This window comes from Sphaeramia orbicularis, chromosome 18 (genome assembly GCF_902148855.1).
Source record: "Sphaeramia orbicularis chromosome 18, fSphaOr1.1, whole genome shotgun sequence".
Classification (NCBI taxonomy): Eukaryota; Metazoa; Chordata; class Actinopteri; order Kurtiformes; family Apogonidae; genus Sphaeramia; species Sphaeramia orbicularis.
The window spans coordinates 5,231,371-5,254,084 of record NC_043974.1 but is presented as its reverse complement, the minus strand read 5'-3'; the positions used below and the strand labels follow the sequence as shown (position 1 = coordinate 5,254,084).

General features: G+C 38.3%; 2 protein-coding genes across 3 annotated transcripts in view; one reads left to right on the top strand and one right to left on the bottom strand.

The window, feature by feature from the left end:
* The window catches only part of LOC115438949 (uncharacterized protein PB18E9.04c-like), a 29,916-nt gene extending 27,184 nt beyond the window's left edge, over positions 1 to 2,732 (bottom strand). The window contains exon 1 of the mRNA XM_030162841.1: positions 2,607 to 2,732. Coding sequence (XP_030018701.1) covers positions 2,607 to 2,732 — 126 coding nt within the window. The remainder of the gene's footprint in view (positions 1 to 2,606) is intronic.
* Positions 2,733 to 21,286: 18,554 nt separating this feature from the next.
* LOC115438499 (GRB2-associated-binding protein 1-like) overlaps positions 21,287 to 22,714 on the top strand; it is a 35,230-nt gene continuing 33,802 nt past the window's right edge. For both annotated transcript variants that reach the window (XM_030162151.1, XM_030162150.1), the window contains exon 1: positions 21,287 to 22,019. In XM_030162151.1, the coding sequence (XP_030018011.1) occupies positions 21,945 to 22,019 (75 nt within the window). In that variant the 5' untranslated portion in view covers positions 21,287 to 21,944. The remainder of the gene's footprint in view (positions 22,020 to 22,714) is intronic.

The following is a 22,714-nucleotide window of genomic DNA, read 5'->3' as shown; positions in this document are numbered from 1 at the left end:
TGACTTGATTCCTGTTAGGTACAATGGTGTATTCACCGCAGATGTATCAGAATACGTCAGGCTTATTTTTGCAAGATCTTCTAGTCAAAGCCATTTCATTCAGCTGTAATATTAAAAAAGCCATTAATCATAAATTGGCAAAAGTAAAATCTTCAGAACTCGTTTATTGCAAGAAATATGAAATAATTTTGTATCATATGATGTGAAAATACCCATAAATGTAAGCAAAAATGTTAAAAAGCCAATATGTAGCATAGTTCAGAAAGTTGACCTGATTGAGCAAAATGAATGTGATTTTTGGATTTAGCACACCAAAATGATCCTAAATCAGCTCAAAAAACTTAAACAATAAATTTGTCGTTGACCAGTGTAATATAAGAACACAAAGTTGATTCGTCATTTGGTTGAACAGGTCTAAATTTCCACCCAATCAAATTTCAAGTGTCCTGCCCCCCTCTGGAGATGAAACAGTCAACTAGCTGTCAGTCAAACTTTAGCGCTAGTTTGCTGTCTGTCATTGGAGAGGGGCGGGGCCAGGAGGAGCAGGAGGAGCCAGACGCCAGGGCAGGTAGTGGGTTTAACCCAGCAATGATGTGGGCCGAGTATAGACAGGGAGTTATTTTCACCAACAATGAGACATGGACTTCTGCTTGACTAATGTGAACGACAAGTGTGTGTGTGTGTGTGTGTGTGCGTGTGTGTGTGTGTGCGTGTGTGTGTGATCTGTGGGCGGAGCCTGGCAGGCGGTAAAAGATGCAATGTGGAGTGGAATTTCACCAAAGTTCACAGCAAGGTTATAATAGTTTTGGATTTTTCATTATAGTTTAGTTTTATTTAGTTTTGACTTTTTTTTTCTCTAATTCAGTTAGTTTTAATTAGTTTTCAGGGCAAGTTTGCTAGTTTTTATTAGTTTTCATTTTTCCTAAATGCTTAGTTTTAGTTTAGTTTCAGTTTTTTCATATCTTTCTCACCGTCATATTCAAATAAATCCCAGACAGGACTGCTGCTTTCTCCCAACTTTAGTTTCCACATTGCCAGGTAAAGTTAAGACGAGAAGCCGACTCTAAATGACAAGTGATGAGAAGTGTCGGACCATGAAGTGCTGTATGGTGCCACCAGCTAAAATTGCTTGCGTGAAATAAATCAAATTCATATCAATCCGATATTGACAAGATGAAAACGAGGGGAATTTTATCCATAATTTTTATACGTTTTAATTAGTTTTGTAAGCACACAATATAGTTCCACTTAGTTATTGTTTTTTCTTTTAATTATAGTTTTTATGTATTTCAGTTTACGATAATGTTTTTTAATTTCTAGTTTTCGTCATTTTGTTAGTTTTCGTTAATGATAATAACCTTGGTTCACAGCAACTTTTCTGGAGATTCTCTGGTGGGAATCAGCCTCCGTAAAGAGAAGGTAAAAAACCTGAAAACTGAAGTCCAAACACAACAGTCCATGTTCACTAAACTGACCAAGACCAGCGCTTCAGCAGAGGCATCATTAAAGTGGTTCACATTCTGGACAAGTGCAAACATATGTACACTATGTGCACATGCGCTCAGACAGCTGGAGTCAGACCTGAACAGGTGCCTGTGCGTTTTACTCCGGTGTGAGGACTCTGTAGAAGTGACAGTGGGATGGTGGATTTATGTACACAAAGTTCTGTTTTTAACTGATATGTTTTGACTTCATATGTGAATTTAGAAAAGGTCAAATCCTTCAGAAATACAGCAGCACATGCTGGTGAAGATTTATTGTGTGAGAGACAACGTTCCTTTTCACAATTTCAAAGTATTAAAAATGCACATCCACATATTATTTGTTTCTAATAATTCTATAAAAATATGCAGGATTGTTCCATTTCATAATATTTGACATAGTATTAAAATATTTAGGAAAACAGCAGCAAATGCTTGTATTTGTTTTTTCTCCTTTTTTTCCTTAATAAAAGTAAAATAATAGTTTCATATTAACACTTTTTAAGTACTGTAAATGCTAAAACAAAGAAATCTAAATAAATAAAATAAAAAATAAAGAACACAATGTTACAAACATATTATACAAAATATGCATATGTATGAAAATTAGCTATGTAAATAAATGTTGCTAAATTAGAGTAACCCTCCGGCAACTTCATTATGTAAAATGTGCTCATGGAAGAGAAAAAGTTGGTGACCCCTGAGATAGTACATAAAATAAAAAATAAATAATAAAATAAATGTAGACTAGTGGTGTTTGAAGCCTTCTTATTCTTGTTTAAGTCTGTAATCTAAACAAAGACATGATGAACTAGAAAAGCACCCCCCCACCCCACCAACAGTCAATCATTTATTCCTTGTGCCAGTATCAACATTTCCTGAAAATTTCCTGAAAATCCATTCAGAACTTTTAGAGTTATCTTGCTAACAGACAGACAAACAAACAAACAAACAAATAGACAAACAAAGAAACAAACAAACAAACAAACCCTGATGAAAACATAACCTCCGTTCCTTGGTGGAGGTAATAATCCTCTGGTCATGTTCTGCTGCTTTTCCTTCAGACTCTATCATTGTGAGTTCCCTTTCATTCTAATTCTTTAAAGTATAATGAAGTGTACGTACGCTGACAGATCCACTTGGAGTAGCATTTGTCGGATAATAGGTCAGTGTTGTCCCGTAGAACCCATTTGCCAGAGCATTGGATGGGAGCAGCAGCAGCAGGAACAGCAGCATGGTGAGTACACTCATCTCCTCATACTAACTCTGCACCTGACAAGTACCACTTAAACACAACCTCTTTTCAGTCTGTCTGAAATGTTGCTCATCTGGTTCTCATTTACAGAATTAAACTGAAAAAGGAAATGGTTTCACTGCTCGACGTTCAGTGAATGCAGCTGGTTAACTTTTAACTTAAGAATTGTTTGAGGAAATGCACAGAAAAAAAACCCCTCTTAGTAAAGGGAAGCTACTTAAGTGACAGATTTCCTCATTCCAATACAGTCTAAATGGTTTGGGCCTGTCATCTTTTAATGGCAGGATGAGCTCCTGTTACAACAGGAACTGTAATGTTTTAGTAGGACCTGATGTGAGCCTTAAGGAAATACACTGACAGTCATTTAAAACTATAAGAGCACATTTGGTGGAATTATTTTTATTTTGTTATCTAAAATTTAAGTTTGGTGTAGCAGACAATTACACTGACATATCAACAACAACAACAACAGTAATAATAATAATAATAATAATAATAATAATAATAATAATAATAATACATCAAACTTATGCTGCATTTCCACTACGTAGAACTGACTCGACTCGACTCGGGTACCAGGTCCTATTCCTGGAGACCTTTTTCCATTACAGGATACTACCGACTTTAGAGGATCTGGTCGTCATAGCGATGCAGCTCGTTACTTCCGTGTTGTCTGCTCAGAGTTGCTGATAAACTCGTTTGTTGCGTGTTGTCTCGTTAAGCTCATGCTGAATTTTAACATCTGAACCTCCTCAACAAACCATGGTGTAGTTTTACAGGCTGTCATCATGTGGATTAACCTACCGCTGTATTTACTGTCAACTTCCACATCTGTGTTTTTGTAAAACTGCGGGTCACTGTCCAACCAATCAGTGGTCTGCAGTATTTACACCTCATGTTTTAGTATCTGTTCCCCAGTCTTGGAATCGCAATGCAGGTGATACTAAAAAACTAGTACCGGGTACCAGATTCCAGGTCCTTTTTCGTAATGGAAACCCAATAAGGCCAAGTCGAGTCGAGCTGGTACTAACGTGGCATTATATAACGCTTTTTTTGGACACTCAAAGACGCTTCATAAACAAACAAAACAAAAAGAACAAAGAAAACAAAGGGGCTCAAGAAAATGCCTGTTTGGAGGGTCAAATAGCCCACCCCCTTAGCCCCTGCCCTCCGACTCATCCAGAATTGGAACACCCCTACCCCTTCACGTAAACGCACAAAATGGAGGGGCAGGGCTAAGAGGGAGGGGCCAAGGGGTGAAATGGGATTGGGCCTTATTTTCATTGAAAGCTGTTTCCCTCATGAATCCCACATGTTTTCATCTGTACTTATTCACCTTTTTGAAGTAATTTCTTGCAAAACTTGATGGTTCCAGTGGATTTGTCCCGTTGAAGCAGAAGCTGCTCTGGACTCAGATCCACTGAAGCAGAAGGAGGGAACATTTGAACACATCTACTCAGCCACTGGACAAAACAAATAAGTCATTTCCCAGACGCATGGTGTCAGTAAGGATGAATAGAAGGGGCGGGTCTTGAGAAACCCCCGAGGACCAATGAAATGACAGGACTGGTGTCTTTCACTGGTGATTGGATGAAACGGGGACAGGAGGTTTTTGGTCCTGGTAGTCCTCTGAAGGGTCATTGGCCACAGTTAGATCTGCATCATTCAACACCATGGTCTGTTTGAAGAACTCTGTGAAGAACCACTGAACAGATTCACTGAAAGGAAACTGAAGAGTCTGGAAAAGAGTTCATTTGGGTCTGATAGGGTAATTAAACATTTCTGAGAAGGAAAGGAGGGTGGAATTCAAATGCAAATCATAAGTTTGTGATTTGGAAAAATGCAACTTCCCTTTTTCTGAAAACCACCAGCCCCCACTGGTATAGAAGCTGTTTTTCCCTGAAACTTTAGTTTTGTCGGCCCTGTCATGAAAGGGCCACATGTCTGGGGTGCCACCCACCTTCACCTGGTGGTAGCTGGGATAGGCTCCAGGAGGGTAAGTGGTTCAGAAAATGAATGAATGAATAATCTGCTGAATGTTTTTATTTTTTATTTTTTTAAATCAAATCTAACCTAAAGAGACTGATCTCATGAAATTGCATTGTAGGCTACGTCAGTTCTTATGGCATTTGCCATGTTATACGTATGCTTTTTCAACCTGTCACGTGTTATTCAACGCCATTTGATCATGTGTCATGTTATACCAAGATCTCCAGTTCACATAACCCAAACTCCTAACCCCTACGCAATGACACATGTAATACCATATGCCACCAGCAGGGGCACTACACAAGCAATGTAGTTTAGTTTAGCACATTTCCTGTTGACTGGTATCTCAACGTCACCTCAAGCCTTTTGCAAAAACTACAAGTGGATGGCAGGATTCACCGGAGTCTCCGTCAGAAAGCGGGCCACTCCAGCCAGCAGGTTGTCAAATTTGGAAATATTGGAAGTGCATCTCCCCGTCTAGAATTTGCCAAGGCTGAACAAGAGATTGGAATTCCCTGTCCTGATCTCAGCTCCAGTTCAGAGGGCGGACATACCACCATCTATATTTGGCAATTTTTGTTTTTTTTTTTTGACACCAACAATTCACAATCAACATCAGAATAAACCATTCTGCAGTACCATTTTGATCTGAATATCACCTGGTTTGACACCCGGACTGTACCTGACTCCGCTACCCCCTATTGCACGAGCGATGTATTACATTTTACGCATCGCCCAGCTCGCTGTGCACATCGCATGTGCACCTTAACCCTAACTCGAACCCTAACCTCTAACTCTAACCTCTAACCGTATCCCCTAACCCTAACTCTAACCCTCAGTTCGTGGTATTTGACACATTGATTCAGGTTGCACAGGGGTTAATAATGGCATGAACATACACGTAGAAACCTTAGAATGAGTACAGATAACAGGTCAATTAGAGGTGTTGTGTATTAGAGCCCGACCGATATGGGATTTTTGGGGCCGATGCTGATACCTATACTGGGGGCTAAAAAAAAGCCGAAATCCAATATACTGGCTGATATCCAATATTGGCCGATAACTGATATATTGACCAATATATGAAATAAGACCATTGATCTACACAGGATATAATAATCTTATATTAGATGACTGTGGACAGGTGGATTAACAGTTGCATAAATCTTTGTTTATCTCACAAAGATAATTGACACAACTTTTAGCACTGTTTAATAGACCTAGCAGTCCATGATTCTGTGATTGTGTGTGTGTGTGTGTGTGTGTGTGTGTGTGTGTGTGTGTGTGGGGGGGGGGGTGATGGCATGATAGTCTGAGCAGAAGTGAAAGTAAATCTGACACACTTTACTATTCTTCTAACTTTCCCGGCAGCACACACACGAGCAGCAAACGACAGAATCTCCGCAGCAAAAAAGGTAATAAATTGGTTACATATTGGTCGATGTTGATTAATCGGTGATACACTATAATCAGCCGGGCTCTACTGTGTATATTTAGTCATGATATCAGGTTGAACCTAAGTTATTTGACTCTGAAGTGCAGGTTGAGGGTTCCTCTTCCTGCAGGTAAATGTTCCGGCTCTGTGCAGGAACAGTAGCGGTAACACCAGACTACTGGGCAGGGAGAAGAACAGCCCTGACACCAGGACGCCACAACGGCTCCTGTCTCTCAGGATATTCGAGGTGTACATTACAACTACAAACAGATGCATGGTGACTCTGAACAACAGGACTCCCATTATAGCCCCGATGGTGTGAAAAGCCCTCTTTGTGGATTGGTTAACCTGACCTCCAGGCCCCTCCCCTGGTCCTGGATGAGTCAGCGCATGCAGGACAGAGAAGTTACAGAAAGAGATGACAGCCAGGGAGAAAACCAAATAGAAGATCATTGTTATGGGATTGAAATGTGAGGTCAGACCGGTGAGACCAAACATCCCAAAGAACAGCAGCCAAGCGCAGCCGAGGAGCGCGTTCCTGATTCGCAGCCCAGTCTGGTTCTTCTTCAGGCCCAGGTAGGTGATGGGGTGGATGACGGCCATGTAGCGCTCCACACACGTCAGGAGGTGGAAAATGATCTGTCCGGTCTGGGTGACGGAGATGATAAGGAGTCCCACGGCCATCACCTGCCACATCTCCACGAAAAACCCCCAGCAGAGAACACCACACCCACAGATGCTGACCATCTCCATGGTAACCATGTGGTAGGTGAAGACGTCGGCGTGGCTCATCATTGAGGAGGTGGAGCGCTGCTGCCAGCACCGTCGGAGACCCACAAACAGGACGAGGACACAGAAAGGCAGGAGGAGGAGGAGGCTGGTGATGGCGAAGGCCGTGGAGATGAAGAAACTCAGTCTGTAGGTGAAGCAGGTATGGATGGAGGTGTTGGAGGAGGTGGAGGTAGGAGGAAGAAAGGAGGCGCTGGGAGAGAAGGACCAGTTGGACGACATGGCTGTGAGAAAGAGAGTAAAATGATGATGAAGAAGAAAAGACACAGAAAACAGATCACTCACATCCTACAGATAGTCGCATGACCTCTGCACTTACACCACAGTATCTGGAGAACCTGTACTGAGTGTATGAGGCACAAATGGAGGAACAGGGTGGGTAAATAACAACAGGTGTGTAAATAAAAACAGGCGTGTAAGTAAACAAAAGTGTGTAAATAAAAACAGGGTGGGTAAATAAAAACAGAATGTATAAATAAACAGGGTGTGTAAATAATAACAGGGTGTGTAAAAATAAAAACAGAGTGTGTAAAAAAACAGTGTGTAAATAAACAGGGTGTGTAAATCAAGGTTATTATCGTTAACGAAAACGAACAAAATGACGAAAACTAAAATTGAAAAAACATTTTCGTTAACTGAAATAAATAAAAACTCTAATTAAAAGAAAGAAATGATAACTAACTGAAACTGTATTGTGAGCTTACAAAACTAACTGAAACGTATAAAAATTATGGATAAAATTTCCTTCGTTTTCATCTTCGTCAATGTTGGATTGATATCAAATTGATTTATTTCGCTCCAGCAATTTGAGCTAGCAGCGCCATACGACACTTCACAGTCTGTCATGTCTGGTCACTTGTGGTTTCCAGTCGTCCTCTGGTCCCCACTCTACCTGGAACATACAGACTAAAGCTGCGACAAAGCAGCAGAGTCATGTAGGGGATTTACTTTAGTGATGTGTGGGGTCGGTTTGTTTTTTTTGTTTTTTGCTCACTGTGTGTGTGTGTGAGTGACAGAGACAGAGCTGAGCTGAATGACAGCGTCAGACAGCTGTAAGCATCCAGGTAAAGACTGGAGAGTTTATCACCATGAAAAGGCCTTCCAAGGCCTTAGCTGCACAGTTTAGAAGAGGAGAAAAGAAGAGGATGAAAAGTAATCCAATTACAGAGGGATGGAACCTGTATAATATAATGTTAAAAATGTTTGATGGTACTAGCTACAGCTTGCTGAACTGAAATGAAGCAAAGTTGGGTAATGATGGAACTGTAGATGATTAAGATATGACATATCTGCTAAGGTGTCTGGTTTACTGCTAATGAACTGGGTTATATATGTTTATAAGTGGTTTATATATGTTTCTATATGGTTTATATATGTTTGTATGCGGTTCACTGCTGGTTAGCTGGTTTACATATGTTTCTATGCGGTTTACTGCTGGTTGGCTGGTTTATATACACTATATTGCCAAAAGTATTGGCTCCCCCATCCAAATAATCAGAATCAGGTGTTCCAATCACTTCCATGGCCACAGGTGTATAAAATCAAGCACCTAGGCATGCAGACTACTTTTACAAATATTTGTGAAAGACTGGGTCACTCTCAGGAGCTCAGTGAATTCCAGTGTGGAACTGTGATAGGATGCCACCTGTGCAACAAATCCAGTCGTGAAATTTCCTGGCTCCTAAATATTCCACAGTCAACTGTCAGCTGTATTATAAGAAAGTGGAAGTGTTTGGGAACAACAGCAACTCAGCCATGAAGTGGTGGGCCACGAAAACTGACGGAGTGGTGTCAGCGGATGCTGAGGCGCAGAGTGCGAAGAGGTCGCCAACTTTCTGCAGAGTCAATCGCTACAGACCTCCAAACTTCATGTGGCCTTCAGATTAGCTCCAGAACAGTGTGCAGAGAGCTTCATGGAATGGGTTTCCGTGGCCGAGCAGCTGCATCCAAGCCATACATCACCAAGTGCAATGCAAAGCACCGGATGCGGTGGTGTAAAGCACGCCACCACTGGACTCTAGAGCAGTGGAGGCGCCTTCTCTGGAGTGACCAATCGCACTTCTCCATCTGGCAATCTGACGGACAGGTCTGGGTTTGGCGGTCGCCAGGAGAACGATACTTGTCGGACCGCGTTGTGCCAAGTGTAAAGTTTGGTGGAGGGGGGATTATGGTGTGGGGTTGTTTCTCAGGACCTGGGTTTGGCCCCTTAGTTCCAGTGAAAGGAACTGGGAATGCTTTAGCAGACCAAGACATTTTGGACAATTCCATGCTCCCAACTTTGTGGGAACAGTTTGGAGCTGGCCCCTTCCTCTTCCAACATGACTGTGCACCAGTGCACAAAGCAAGGTCCATAAAGACATGGATGACAGAGTCTGGTGTGGATGAACTGGACTGGCCTGCACAGACTCCTGACCTCAACCCCACAGAACACCTTTGGGATGAATTAGAGCAGAGACTGAGAGCCAGGCCTTCTGTCCAACATCAGTGTGTGACCTCACAAATGCGCTTCTAGAAGAATGGTCCAAAATTCCCATGAACACACTCCTAAACCTTGTGGACAGCCTTCCCAGAAGAGTTGAAGCTGTTATAGCTGCAAAGGGTGGACCGACGTCATATTGAACCCCATAGACTAGGAATGGGATGGCACTGAAATTCATATGTGAGTCAAGGCAGGTGAGCAAATACTTTTGGCAATATAGTGTATGTTTCTATCTGGTTTACTGATGGCTGCTTTGTACATCTCCTCTCACACTTTGCACATCTTCGTATTGTTTTAACATAAGTGATGTTGTGTATGGATCGCAACGCCCCCCCCCCCCCCAACCTGCTGTAGGGAATTTATACATTGTACTGTACATGTGTTTGTGTCTCTGCTCAGTCAATGAGCCGCCCTAACCCGACCCCCAAATAAAGTGTCCAGGGTAACCCATATCCATGCCTCACTAATTTCTTTGAATAGAATGGTGAGGAAGATAAAATATATGAAATAACTAAAACTAATACTAAAACTGAACTATAATAAACTAAAACTAAGCATTCAGGATAAAACGATAACTAATAAAAACTAGCAAACCTGCTCTAAAAACTAATTAAAACTAACTGAATTAGAGAAAAAAAAGTCAAAACTAATTAAAACTAAACTATAATTAAAAATCCAAAACTATTATAACCTTGGTGTAAATGAAAACAGGATGTGTAAAAATAAAAACAGAGTGTGTAAAAAAAAAACAGTGTGTAAATAAACAGGGTGTGTAAATGTAAACGGGTGTGTAAAAATAAAAACAGTGTGTAAAAAAAAAAACCAGTGTGTAAATAAACAGGGTGTGTAAATGAAAACAGGGTGTGTAAAAATAAAAACAGAGTGTGTAAAAAAAAAAAAAACAGTGTGTAAATAAACAGGGTGTGTAAATGAAAACAGGGTGTGTAAAAATAAAAACAGAGTGTGTAAAAAAAAAAAAAACAGTGTGTAAATAAACAGGGTGTGTAAATGAAAACAGGGTGGGTAAATAAAACAGGGCATGTAGATAAAAACAGGTGTATAAATAAAAACAGGGTGTGTAAATAAAAACAGGTATGTACATAAAAACAGGGTGTGTCACATTCTGTCAAAGTGAGGTGTGTGGTGGAATGTTTGGTCAGATCCTGTTCACTTGAACAGTTTAGAACATTTATTCAACCATGTACAAATGTGCACAAAGAGTTTAGAAATAAATAATTAAAAACTAAAAATAAAATAATAAAATAACAGGGAAATACTAAATTCTCCTCCTTTTCAGTGACTAGATTTACAGATTCAGTGTAAATTGATCTCAGATGACGATGACTAGGTATAACAGTTATAGTAATTAGATTACACACAGTATAGTAGTTAGATTACGCACATTATGGATGTCTGTGATTGGACCATGTGATGACCTTTTCCCACCAATAGAAACACTCATATGTTTTCTTCCTGTTTGCAGTTAAATTTCCTTTGAAGCCTGTTTTTTCCGTCTGTACCTGCAGCGAACACACACCAAACAGAATGACACTATGGCCCAAACATTCAGTTTGGATAGTTTGAACTGTGCTTAAACATGTGCTTTAACACCATAGACTGAACAGCATTAGTTTGACATCTGCACTTTTAACACTATTATGAACACAGTTTCAGCAAGGCTCCACCTTCTGACACGTCATCTGACATCACACATGTCATCAGGACGCACTGACGCATCCACAGATCCTCTAGAGTTAACAGACGATTCACTGCATTTGAAAAAAAATAGATGGATTTAACCAGACTTAGACCGAGACAAGATAAGAGAACAATTTATAGATAATTAACAGGACTTTGAAAAAAACCTGCACCATTTTATTGGATGTGTTTTTGGAAAATTAACCGTGTAAAATGCACACGACTCCGTGCCTTATGCAGTACCTGTACTTTTCTCTTTTTTTTTTTTAACTACATCTGAGGCAAATATTGTAGTTTTTAATCGTCTATATTTGACATATTTTGTAACTTTTCAGACAGGTTTTCATTCCCTTCATGTACAGATGTGAGAATTTTTATTAAGTTTGTTCATTTTTACCTCCGCCAAGGAGGTTATGTTTTTGCCAGCGTTGGTTTGTCTGTCTGTTTGTCTGTCCATGTGCAAGATAACTCAAAAAGTTATGGATGGATTTGGATGAAAATTTCAGGAAATGACGATACTGGCACAAGGAACAAATGATTAAATTTTGGTGGTGATTGGTGGTGGTGGTGGTGGTGGGGGAGGGGGGGGGACTGATCTGCCTTGGTGGTGGTGTGCGCTCTCCAAGTGCTTTTCTAGTTTTAAATGTTGTGTTTTTGGGTTGAGTTCCAATCTCCCCACCTTTATCAGAATAAGTAAATTCATTAAAAGTCTGTTGGATTTCATTTGGAAAATGCTTTTTCTAGAGGCCGAAGGTTAAGGCTCTTATTCTTACGAGCATACTGTCTCAGGAGTCTATTAACCCTTTCATGAATGAATTATGAAAAAAAGAGTCTAGATTTTTTTTTTAGATTGATTTTATTTCTCTAAATTAGGCTAAAGTTAAAATGCATTTTGAATTTTTAAAAAAATATGGTTTTATTAAGAAGATATTGAACCTCCTCAGACCCAGGAAAGCTTTTCAAATATTTATTTTTTTATTATTATTTTTATGGAATGTTCTTTGCAGTGGGCAGTTTTGTTATTTTTATTTTATTTTTTGTCTAAATCTGTGAACCTCTTGTCCATTGTGGACAGTAAACCCATGTCTGGGTCTTAGGAGGTTCCCTTTAGCAGATCCCAGATCAGTCCACATTCTCCGACTAAGAGGATCCAGAGTCCTCAATGTAAATCAGAGTCGTGACACTTCCATAGACTCCCATTGTCAAAGAAATATGCACCTTCTTCCAGGTCATGGAGGGTTCAATAGTTCCAAACACTGAGTGTAACACCATCAGAACACATTCATTTCTATTGCAGCTGATCTAGCAACTCCAGTGGTAAGTTAATAAGATATCATTATCTTTCAAATTATCAAGTGTATTTTCTGTATTAGCAGACATTCATGTTGTAAATTCTGTTTTCTTTGGTCCATGTTAGCATTTGGATCCATTTCTATCTGATCCAACTGTTCTGTTGGATTTTCAGCTGCAGTCCTGTAGTTGGACTGGTCCAGCTGTTCACATTGAACCACTAGAACTACAACGATGGAGGTTCGAAGGTAAGGTACTGTTAGTCCAAATGTGGTTCTGTGGGTTTGATTGAAGTTGTTCTGTTGAACCTGCTGGGGTTGGGTTCAGTTTGTCCGCTGAGGTCATGTGATCATTAGGAGGACAGTTGCTGTAGAGCTGAGCTCTGTTAAATAAAAGTGTATTAAAGTTATAATTCATGAGTTAAAGGAGGACAAACTTCTGTCACTTGGTGTTTGTTAGATCTGACTCATCCTAGAAGAATTCTGTTGAATTTGATAATGTGGAGTTTTTACTGAGTTTATGGTTCGTGCTAATGCTAACATGCTAAGTTAGCCTGTATGCTATCCTGTGGTTATTGTGTGTGTGCTAATGCTAACATGCTAACTTAGCCTGTATGCTATTCTGTGGTTAATGCGTTATTGTGTGGGTGCTAATGCTAATATGCTAAGTTAACCTGTCTGCTATCCTGTGGTTAATGCCTTATTGTGTGTGTGCTAACACAAACATGCTAAGTTACCCTGTATGATATCCTGTGGTTAATGCCTTATTGTTGGTGTGCTAACACAAATTTGCTAAGTTAGCCTGTATGATAATCTGTGGTTAATGCCTTATTGTGTGTGTGCTAACGCTAACATGCTAAGTTAGCCTGTCTGCTATCCTGTGGTTAATGCCTTATTGTGTGTGTGCTAATGTTAACATGCTAAGTTAGCCTGTATGCTATCCTGTGGTTAATGCCTTATTGTGGGTGTGCAAACGTTAACATGCTAACACTAAAATGAAAACCAAAATGGCCCATTGTTTATCTCCATACCAGTCCAGTCCAAATACAGAATGAATGAACTGGTAAAGTTAGCACCACTCATGGAAGTAGCTTATCCAAGCTAACAACAGCCTTTAGCCCTAAATGTCAGTTTTCACAGTAATAAAGTCAGTCCTTTCAGTGGTAGAAGTAGAACACACAACAGTTCACACAGTAGTGACACAACAGGTGGGTGGGGCTTATTTTAGATTTACCATGATCACTGCTGTTTTCTCATTAAATAACATGGGAGCACTCAGTTCATTTGGAACTATTCAGGCTTACGTGAACCACGTGATCACCAGAGCGACCACATCAAAGCGTGTTGTAACTCTTTATAGGGCTCTGAGATGATCCTTTAGTTCAGGGGTGTCAAAGTCATTTTAGTTCAGGGGCCAAATACAGTCTAATGTGATAAAAAATGGGCCTGACCAGTAAAATAATGTAAATTATAGGATAAGAACTTATAAATATTGTAATCGCCAAAGTTTTCTCTATGTCTTTGAGTGAAAAAAGTACAATTCTGCAATGAAAATGTTTACATCTACAAATTGTACTTGAACGTAACATGAACAAATATGAATGACCTGAAAATTCTTCAGAAAAATAAGTGCAATTTCAACAACATTACTCAGTTCATCAGTTATACATATGCATCACAATTTACAATTTACATCACAGTGGATCTACAAATAAAAAAAATATTTAATAACAGGCAGAATACTGGTCAAACTCCACATCTCTTCAGACATTTCAGGCTGTTCATATTTGTTCAGGTTATTCACATTTTTTGTAAAAGGCTAGGCTGTAAATGTTAATATTTTTGTGTAATTTTTTTTTTTTTTTTTTTTTTTACACTAAAACATAGAGGAAAATTTGCAGTTTTCATTATTTATGGGTTATAATGATAGTATTTTACTGGTCAGACCCACTTTAGATTGAATTGACCTAAAATTATTTTAAAATCCTTGATTGTTAATTTCTTCAGTGTAATTTTTGCATTTCACACATTCATCCCAGGGGCCGGATTGGACCCTTTGGTGGGCTGGTTTTGGCCCCCGGACTGCACGTTTGACACCTGTGCTTTAGTTCATTGTATGGGTGAGGGTCCATACAGACTGCCCCCATGTGGTTTGGACTATATTACCTTTAGAACCCTTTGGAAAGTCAGTTCAACTGTGTCCACTAATGTGGACGTCAGGCATGTAAGGGTTAACATGAAGATACAGATGAACTTTTCTGATCCCCAGGGGTAAAGGGACTTTTTTCATCAGCTCAATCAAAAGAAGGAAAACCAAACAAAAAAACTGAATGAAAAACAAGCAACAAAGGGAATAGTTACATATTTGACCCAAATGTTCACATGGACTTTGTGAATTCACGTCCAAAATCAAAGCTGCACCTTTGGGGCCAAAACAGAAGGTTTTAAATGTTCAGGTTCTGACCCAAGGACAGTGGACACATCAGACTGGATTTATGTCAGAGGTTCATATGATAAAAACACACAACATGTTTATCCTGAAATGTTTAAACAGAACTCAGTCAATTAATAATTGAAGTGTTCGCAGTGTTAACAAATTATAATTTCTGATTTCTTCTTATTTCTGATTTTGTTCAGAAAAGAAATAACCAACTGTAAGAGGGGAAAAATATAGAAAAATTGGTCATAATTAGAGATGTGTATTGGCAAGAATGTGGTGATACAATACAAATCACAATACGAGGATCATGATACGATATATCACGATATATCATGATACTGTTAAAAAGGCATTTTTTTGTATGTTTCTTTTTTAAATGATTATTTCCTTGAATTACTCCAGACATCTGCACAAATACTAAACACATTTTTATTTGATCACAACAGGATCTAATGCTATATCACAAAATGTTCCTGTGTTCAAACTTAAATTTGGTTTTACATTCTGTTTAAGATCCTGTTCAAATGTTCATATTCTATTAGTTCGGAACTAATATCAGAACATTATTTTTGTGCAATCCCAACAAAAAAACTAACATTTAATAAGAGTGTTAAAAAATAATAAATAAAATACAAACAAAAAAGAAAAATGAACCTCCACAATATCTGCATTTGAATAAATACCTAAAAATATCGATACAGTACTTTTTAATATCAATACAGTACTGTGAAATGAAATATTGTGATATATTGCAGAACCGATATTTTCTTACACCCGTAGTCATAATCATGTTATAATTGTCTTAACCTAGTTATAGAAATAATCTGAGTCTAAATCTGTACATTTATACCCTCCTGAAGGTATAAATGTACAGGTTTATTTTTACCTTGGTTTGAAATGGTACCCGTCGTTGTTGTGCTATTGGTTTTCTTTTCTTCAAAATTCCGAAGTGTCCAATGAAATTCAGTCCACAGACCCACTGCTGGTCGTGTGTCTGCGTCGTCCTCCTCAGTTCTATGTACAGTTCCGCTTCCTTCTGCTTTTATAACACTGTTGACGTCTGCAGGAGTCCACATGTATGATGAGCTGTTTGCATGGCACTAACCTAAAAACGTCTCTAATTTACTGTCTATGATACTTTATCCTTTCAGTCTCAGTAGGCAAATGTTCTTTTCATATATTCCACACGCAGGTAGGACTGGATGACCGAGACAACAGGAGACAAAAGGGGACGGTATGGTCCAAAAACTAAGACCTCTGTGTGGATGAACTGGAAAAACAGAACAGTTTCACATCTGTTAGAGTCATTTTATCTGAAATGATTCAATTTAATATATTTGAATTCTTTCTTTCTTTCTTTCTTTCTTTTATTATCTGCTCTTACTTCATCATTTTTATTATATAGGAGGTGTAAAATTAGTCAAATTTTCAACATGTTCAGATTTAATTTCTTTCCCTCAAATATCACCTTTTCAATAGAAAACCGATAACACAGACCCATAATGCACCGCAAAAAAGGAATGTCCGATGTAAATAAACTGACTTGAATTTGGAATATTTACCTTGAAAGATCATTTTCTAGATTTATTTACTTATTGAGACTTAATCTTGTTCAGATTATTTGATTTGTCCCAAAAATGTGCCTCTTGTTCTACCCCACTGAGATATTACAATAAATTTAACCTCCTAAGACCCAGGAAATGTCAGCAAAGTACAAGCTTTTGTTTTTTATTAAATAAGTGCCTATATTGGAAACATCATGATGCAACAGTTTTTTCAGATACAGTTTTTAAAATTTTCATGGAATGTCCTTTGTGGTGGACAGTTTTCTTGTCTTTCTTTCTTTTTTTTTTTTTTTTTGTGTAGAGTTGTGAAACTCTTGTCCACAAATGTGGACAGTGAGTCTTAGGAGGTTAAACAATATTTATAATAAAACCAAGAGGATGAGTATGGAGGACACAGGGACTGTTCACCTGCAACACATTTAGACTGGGCAATACAGTTGGACTTGGAAATACATATATATGGAGTCAGTACATCTGCATAAGAACATATATATATATATATATATATATATATATATATATATATATATATATATATATATATATATATATATATATATATATATATATATATGTATGTATATATGTATGTATATATGTATATATTAGTGCTGGGCAGTGATTACAATTTTAATCGCAATTAATTGCGTGGATTTCTGTGATTAATCGCGATTAATCGCATAGTTATATGGGGGGGGCACCATCAACAGCATGTATTGCCTTTAAGTCATATTTCAGACTCGAAGTACTCCAGTGATAAAAAATAATTCCACATTGCAGTGCTTACAAACAACTTTGGCCTTATCAACCCCACCATCTGAGGACATTTAAAACAAGAAAAGCACTCAGAGAGCACAGACCTCTGCCAAGGCAGATCAGTGGGCCCCCGTGCCCCCCCCCCCCCCCCCAGTACTACAAGATCAAATTAAAAACAACACAAACAAACAAAAAAACAAAAACTAAGTAATAATATTAAATAAATAAACCTAATTATAATTTTGTGTGTGTGTGTGTGTGTGTGTGTGTACATGCATTTGCCATTATCATATGTTTATATCTACATGTCTTCCGAATTGTTTACAGACACTGGGTTATTTGATGTTGCTTCAGTTGTCTATTAAAATCTTGCTTTTGTTTGTTCTTTAGTGATCTGTTCTGGAAGAGACTTCCATTCCACCATGGCTCGATATAGAACTGTTCTTTGCATTGATCTTGTTCTTGCTATAGGAATTGTATAGCAGCCTCTGGTGGCATGGCTCATGTGGTATGTATGTCAGAGCTATGTGTCAGTTGGTTATATAAGCAATTGGGGCTTTTTAACATATTAATATTTCTAACAAAAACAATCAGTGATGCTGTCAGCCTCCCCGTGACTTTCCTCCAGGAGAGTAAGTAAAACACAAAGCACAATTACTGTGGGAAGTATGACCAGTACAGGTACACTGTAAGGAATATTTAAAGTCCTTTTTTTTGTATTTGAAAGAATAACTTCCAAATCCAATCATCTCCTCAAAAATTCATGGGAAGGAACGCTTCTAGGATCAAAATAGTTTGTTCGAGGTGCTCTTTGGAAAAAGGGATTCATAAAGTAGATAACAAACTGGAAGAAAACTCCAAGGCACTGTCTTTAAACATTAAAATGCCTTTACTACCATGGCATGGTCAACCTTGCTTGAAGCCAAAATGCGTACAAGTGCTTTTTAAGGTCTAGATATGACCCTGCCATGGTAATAAAGACATTTTAATGTTTAAAGACAGTGCCTTGGAGTTTTCTTCCAGTTTGTTATCCAATCATCTCCTGTCTGAATAGAACCATCCTTCAACCAAGTGAAGAGTATTCAACCATGGCTCAGATCACTTATATAAACAATTATTCCCATTGTCTGTAACTGTGAGATAATGCAGCATTTTCTTACTTTTTATCACACTAATACGAATGCTCCCTTTGTCTATTCAGATGAATTTAAGTCAGGAATACAAATCAGTACCACGTAAACAAAGTCTATTCAAATCATGCGTCCACACAGATATTTGACCTTGTGTTTCATTCAAATGTGTGTCTAGAAATGAAAGATATAATGAAAGATACTGACTTCCATTTAGTGCCATGTAAATGACATAAACGTAAAGGGTTCACATACAGTATATATTACAGTTTAGGCTGTCTGCACTGAACCAAAACAGATGAAAAGTAATATTTTACTTAGTATGCTTAATGGTATGTATAGAAAAATACTTACATTAGTCAAGTATTCAAAGACCAGAATATATGTTTATCATTTTTTATTTTTTAACAATGAGGAAAAAAAAAAAAAAAAAGCCGTAAAAGTAAAAATATGAAGTTACCATAAATGACCACTAGATGTCAGCATTGATGTGTGAAGGCCCAGGTCCACCTTCGGGTCTGACTCATAGAGTAAAGGTTCCTTTTATAGAAGTATGCGGTCACAAATATCATGGGATTGGAGTGTGTATTGAACTGTTTTACTGCAGTGTCATATTTTAAATGACTGTGACTGCAACATTCACCTGCTAGACCTTCTATTTTAATAAACCCTCAGCTAAAATGGTCCACTTGGACTCTTTTTTTCTTATTTTTACTATAAAAAAGTTAGAAAATATGCTGTAAGTGAGTCCTTTTACCCATTTTTTTCAGAGCACTTAGAATTTTCTAAATCATTTACAATTTACTGTATATTATAATTCTGCTAAAACAGCTTCTTCTCCAGGTTCTAATACAGACACGAGTGAAATTACCGTAATGACCAAATAAAACCTATAAAGTCTACAATGTCTCAGGTTTCAGAAACGAACAGTGACAGTTCCATCCATCCAAACTGTACGTGCACAGGCTGTGTCAACCATGATACGACAGGGTTTAAAGAGTTAACCAACATGAGGCATTGAGGGAAAGTTTTAATGCAGGCAGTAATGCATTATTTTGTCATCAATTAACAGCTCTGATTCTGACTTTTCTGTTTTATGGGATGTGGTTTAAATACAATTGGTTCACAGGTCAAGAATTTTCCTTTTGTCTTCTAGTCTTAATGTTGGGGGAGTATTTTCTTTTGTTCAGACAAAATAACAGCAGACAGATGTTTTATTACCTGACATCTGATCTGTGGAAGACTGCAGCGACAGCCGAAACATGTCAGCTAATAAAACCTCTCTCTACTATTATTTTGTTTGAACAGTAGAAAATAACCCCTGTACTAATTGGTTCACTGTCCTTTACGGTCAAATTTCAGCTGAATGACACAGGGTGAATGTTAATTTCATTATCTGTCATGTGATTCGGGATGTAGCGATATGAAAATTTCATATCATGTTCATTGTGACTAAAATTATCACGGTTATCATTATTATCACGATATTGTTGAAATGAGCTCAAAATGTTAAAAATGTACTTATATACACACTGAAATAATTCAACCATGTTGTATTTTGAAGAAAAAATAAATAAATAAATAAAATAATAGGCACAATGTACTTTCTCTTGGCAGAAACATTCAAGTATTAACCTTTGGTGGTCTGAGCCTATTTTGGCTGTTTTTCAGTACTTTTAATTTTGCGTTTATATACTATATAAACAAATGTTTACTATACCCATGTTTGGTATCTTTCTTTTAGCACAACTTCATCTATATCATCTGCCTGTTATTTTTTTCACTTTAACCTACTATAAAAACATGAAAGGCCAGAAAACACAAAAAAAATATATATAAAATTTGATTTGAAAAATGTGTATACTTTATTGCATAAATAACACAAAGATGCTTAACGAACCTCTTCAAAGACTTTAAAAGTGAATATTGGTTCCAAATAATAGGTATATAAAATCAAAATTGAAATAAATTTAAACTATACTCAAATATTTGACATAAAAGTTCTTCACATGGGGTTTTTTCCCCTAAAAGTGCAGTAATCAAACACGGTTATCATGATAATTAGAATTTAAACGCTAACACTAACCGTTGGCAATTTTACCGTGGTTTATCATTATACTGGTAATATAATAATGTAAATGTAATAAATGTAATAAAATTACATCCCTACATGTGATACATTCATATAAACACAGATGAGTCTTATCCGTTAGATTCACAAACACAGGACGAAGCGCTTAAAAGCTTTTACTGAAATACCAAACTGTATCCAAACTATGGATGCAGTTTGTACTGGAGGTAAAAGGACTGTATTTGCCTGTATATGTATTGGATTAGAAATACTCCAAAGTACCTGGAGTTCATACTTCCATTACAGTCAAATCAACTGCTATGGTATTTCTGCTCCTTTTGGGCTGATCTTATTGAGTGTTTTGACACCGACACCTTTACATGTTGCGCAGATCTCCAGTGTTCTCTTATTTATGCTTTATTTCTGATTTTAATATAGTCTATATGTCTACTCTGTACCACCCACCATCTGTCTAATACACCCCCTGACATGATGCTCAGAACAGCTTTACTTTAACTCTACCCATATTTGTCACTGGACACAGTTTTCAGTGTTTAAATGTGCTTCTGATCTGTATTTGGGCTTCTTTAAGTATTTATATAAAGTCACATCCATAACATTTCCATAGGAACAAACCCATATCAGATCTACTGTCAGGTACATGTGTGGTGTTTTCAGCAGGTCATGGAGTACAGCAAGGAGGAGGAGGAAGAGAAGGAAGAGGAAGAGGAGGAGGAGGAGGGAAAAGTGGGAGGAGAGACTAAGAAGAGGAATGTCGGAGCATTGTATTCAGCTGTCGCACAACCAGAGAGAAAGAGGAGGAGGAAGAGGAGGAGCAGGAGGAGGAGCAGCAGGAGGAGGAGGAGGAGGGGGAGCAGGAGGGGGAGCAGGAGGAGGAGCAGCAGGAGGAGGAGGGGCAGAGTGACGGTGCTGGGAAGTCAAACCCTCTGTTTCAGGAGGTGTGAGTCTGTCCTCAGCTGTCAACTGTGGAGCACCGATGGAAACCACCAGAGCTGCAGATCAATAGTCTGTTGATTGATTCCAGTTCAGTGAAATCCTGAACTGGTTTGGAGTTTAATCCACTGACTGGAAGTCCAACTGGACATCTGAGCAACTGAACCTCCAGATGTAGAGTGGAATTCAAAGGAAGACTGAAAGAGAAGACTGCAAATCTGATCCTATAGCACTGATGTAGAGGAAGGTCTAGAAGACTGGACTGAAGTGGACTGGACTGAAGTGGACTGGACTGAAGTGGATTAGACTGAAGTGGATTAAACTGAAGTGGACTGGACTGAGGTAGATTAAACTGAGGTGGACTGGACTAAAGTGGACTGGACTGAAGTAGATTAAACTGAAGTGGACTGGACTAAAGTGGACTGGACTGAAGTAGATTAAACTGAAGTGGACTGGACTAAAGTGGACTGGACTGAAGTAGATTAAACTGAAGTGGACTGGACTGAAGTGGATTAGACTGAAGTGGACTGGACTGAAGTGGATTAGACTGTTTTGCGTGACCTTATTGGAGGTCTGATCAACTGATTGGAAGTGTAATTGATCGATTGGAGGGATGAGTGGAGCCGGAGAGGTTGTGTGTGAGGGCTGGCTGCGAAAATCTCCACCTGAGAAAAAACTCCGTCGATATGTAAGTACTGCACTACGTTTTTATGTTCTATTCAAACAGTAATGAGAAGAAGCAGAAGCAGATGTTCTGGAGTTTAATCCATTTAATCCCGTTCACAGTCTGGTTTATTCCACCTCTATATGGAAAGTAGCATGAGGTAACTTCTATTATGATTTTGTGCTATATAAATAGCAGTAGATTGATTGATTGGTTGATTGATTGTTCAAACTCAAGGTCAAAGTCAAATATATTTGTTTAACACATTTACAAGAACCAACGATGCCCAAAGTGCTTACAATCATATTAAAAGTGCCAATGCAGAAGTGACTGGACATTAAACATGGGCATATTCCCAATTAACCCCTTGGCCCCTCCCCCTTACCCCTACCCCTTGAAATGGAGTTCTAAGGGATAGTGGTGTAAACATTCCCGTATGACAGAGGTGTCAAACATGCGACCCGGGGGCCAAAACCGGCCCACCAAAGGTTCCAGTCCGGCCCGCGGGATGAATTTGGAAAACGCAAAAATTACACTTAAGATATTAACAATCAAGGATGTTGAACTCGTTTTAGTTAAGGTTCCACATTCAGAGCAATGTGATCTCAACTAAAATAATAGCATAATAACCTATAAACAATGACTCCAAATGTTATTAGTTTAATGTGAAAAACATAATATTACATTACACCTATAAATAATGAATTCCAAATTTTTCT